General features: G+C 60.8%; 1 protein-coding gene across 1 annotated transcript; it reads right to left on the bottom strand.

Moving 5' to 3' along the window:
- Nucleotides 1-42: 42 nt before the first annotated feature.
- Nucleotides 43-1,326, bottom strand: LOC107125061 (GPI ethanolamine phosphate transferase 3-like; the record flags this gene model as incomplete). The annotated part of the gene is made up of 2 exons (XM_015428531.1): nucleotides 1,210-1,326; nucleotides 43-392 (listed from the first exon to the last, which is right to left on the bottom strand). Coding segments are annotated over exons 1-2 (434 nt in total), but the record flags the coding sequence as incomplete, so codon positions are not given.
- Between the last annotated feature and the right edge of the window lie 18 nt (nucleotides 1,327-1,344).

Here is a 1,344-nt window from a genome sequence, read left to right as displayed (position 1 = left end):
AGATGAGCCAGGCCCAGCACAGCCCCCCCCGCCAAGCCCCACAGCAGAGGGTAGAAGAGGAGGTGCCGAAAGGAGGTGCTCGAGGCGGAGGCCGGGGCCCGGGAGGCCAGCCAGCACAGCAGGCAGGAAGAGGCCAGGAGGGCACAGCCGGCCACCATGCAGACGGGCTGGAAGCGGGCCCAGGACTCTGCGCACACGGCCCGGGCCTCCCGCAGGTATCGCCGGAAGCGGCTCCGCAGGAGCTCCACCTCGGACAGTGCCAGAGGGCCAGCCTGGGCCAGGAGCCTCTCGTAGTCCTCCACGGCGGAGGAGAACTGATCCTGGAGACGCTGCAGCTTCTCTGCCGGGAGGTCCTGGGCAGCCAGCGCGTAGGAGTGCAGGAAGCGGCTGACCTGGGAAGGCAAAAGCACACGGGCGTCACTGGGTGCCCTCGGCCAAAGGCGCACCCCCCTCCCCCCTCAGGACACCAGCCCAAGGACAGGTCAGCTGGTATTCAAGGAAAAGAGGAAGAGCGAGAGTCAGCCTTTATACCCTGCTTTTTTCTACCTTAGGGATTCTCAAAGCAGCTTTCCCTTCCTCACCTCACAACAGGCACCCTGTGAGGCAGGCGGGGATGAGAGAGCTCTGAGAGAATCGGGGCTGGCCCAAGGTCACCAAGCAGGATTCAGGGGGAGGAGGAGGAGGAGGAGGAATCTAACCCGGTTCCCCAGGTTAGAATCCGCCACTCTTAACCACTACACCAAACTGGCTGTCGGTGGAAAGAAACCCCAAGTTCAAAAGAAGAAGAAGAGACTGGATTTATACCCCGCCCTTCACTACCCAAAGGGGGCTCAGAGCGGCCTTTCCCTCCCCCTCCCCACAACAGACACCCTGTGAGGTCGGTGGAGCTGAGAGAGCTCTTGACAGAAACTGCTCTTTTTCAAGGACAGCTCTTGTCGGAACTATGGTTTGCCCAAGGCCATCCAGCCAGGTGCGAGTGGAGGAGTGGGGAATCAAGACCGCTTCTCCCAGATTAGAGTCTGTGCACTTAACCACCACACCAAACTGGCTCTCCTCAAAAGGAGAGGAAGAGATGCTTCAACAAGATCTTTCTCTGACCTGATCCCAAAGCAGTCGTGCGCCTGAGAAAAGAGAGTGTGTCACACCAGATGGAGGGATTCTAAGAGGCCCCCAAAAGGGCCGGGGGGGGTGTGTGTGAGCTGGTCTCACCTGCCAGGCATTGATGCTGTACGCGGCCAGCTGGGCGAGGCCGGAGGAGGCGGCGTTCCCTTCCACCGCAAAGAGGTCTGCCATCACTTCCCCGATGTTGTTGTAAGGGATCGGCACGCCCAGCAGCAAGGCCAG

The sequence above is a fragment of the Gekko japonicus genome, unplaced genomic scaffold (genome assembly GCF_001447785.1).
Source record: "Gekko japonicus isolate JY-2015 unplaced genomic scaffold, Gekko_japonicus_V1.1 scaffold16980, whole genome shotgun sequence".
In the NCBI taxonomy this organism is placed as follows: domain Eukaryota; kingdom Metazoa; phylum Chordata; class Lepidosauria; order Squamata; family Gekkonidae; genus Gekko; species Gekko japonicus.
This window is presented reverse-complemented; position numbering and strand designations above follow the sequence as displayed.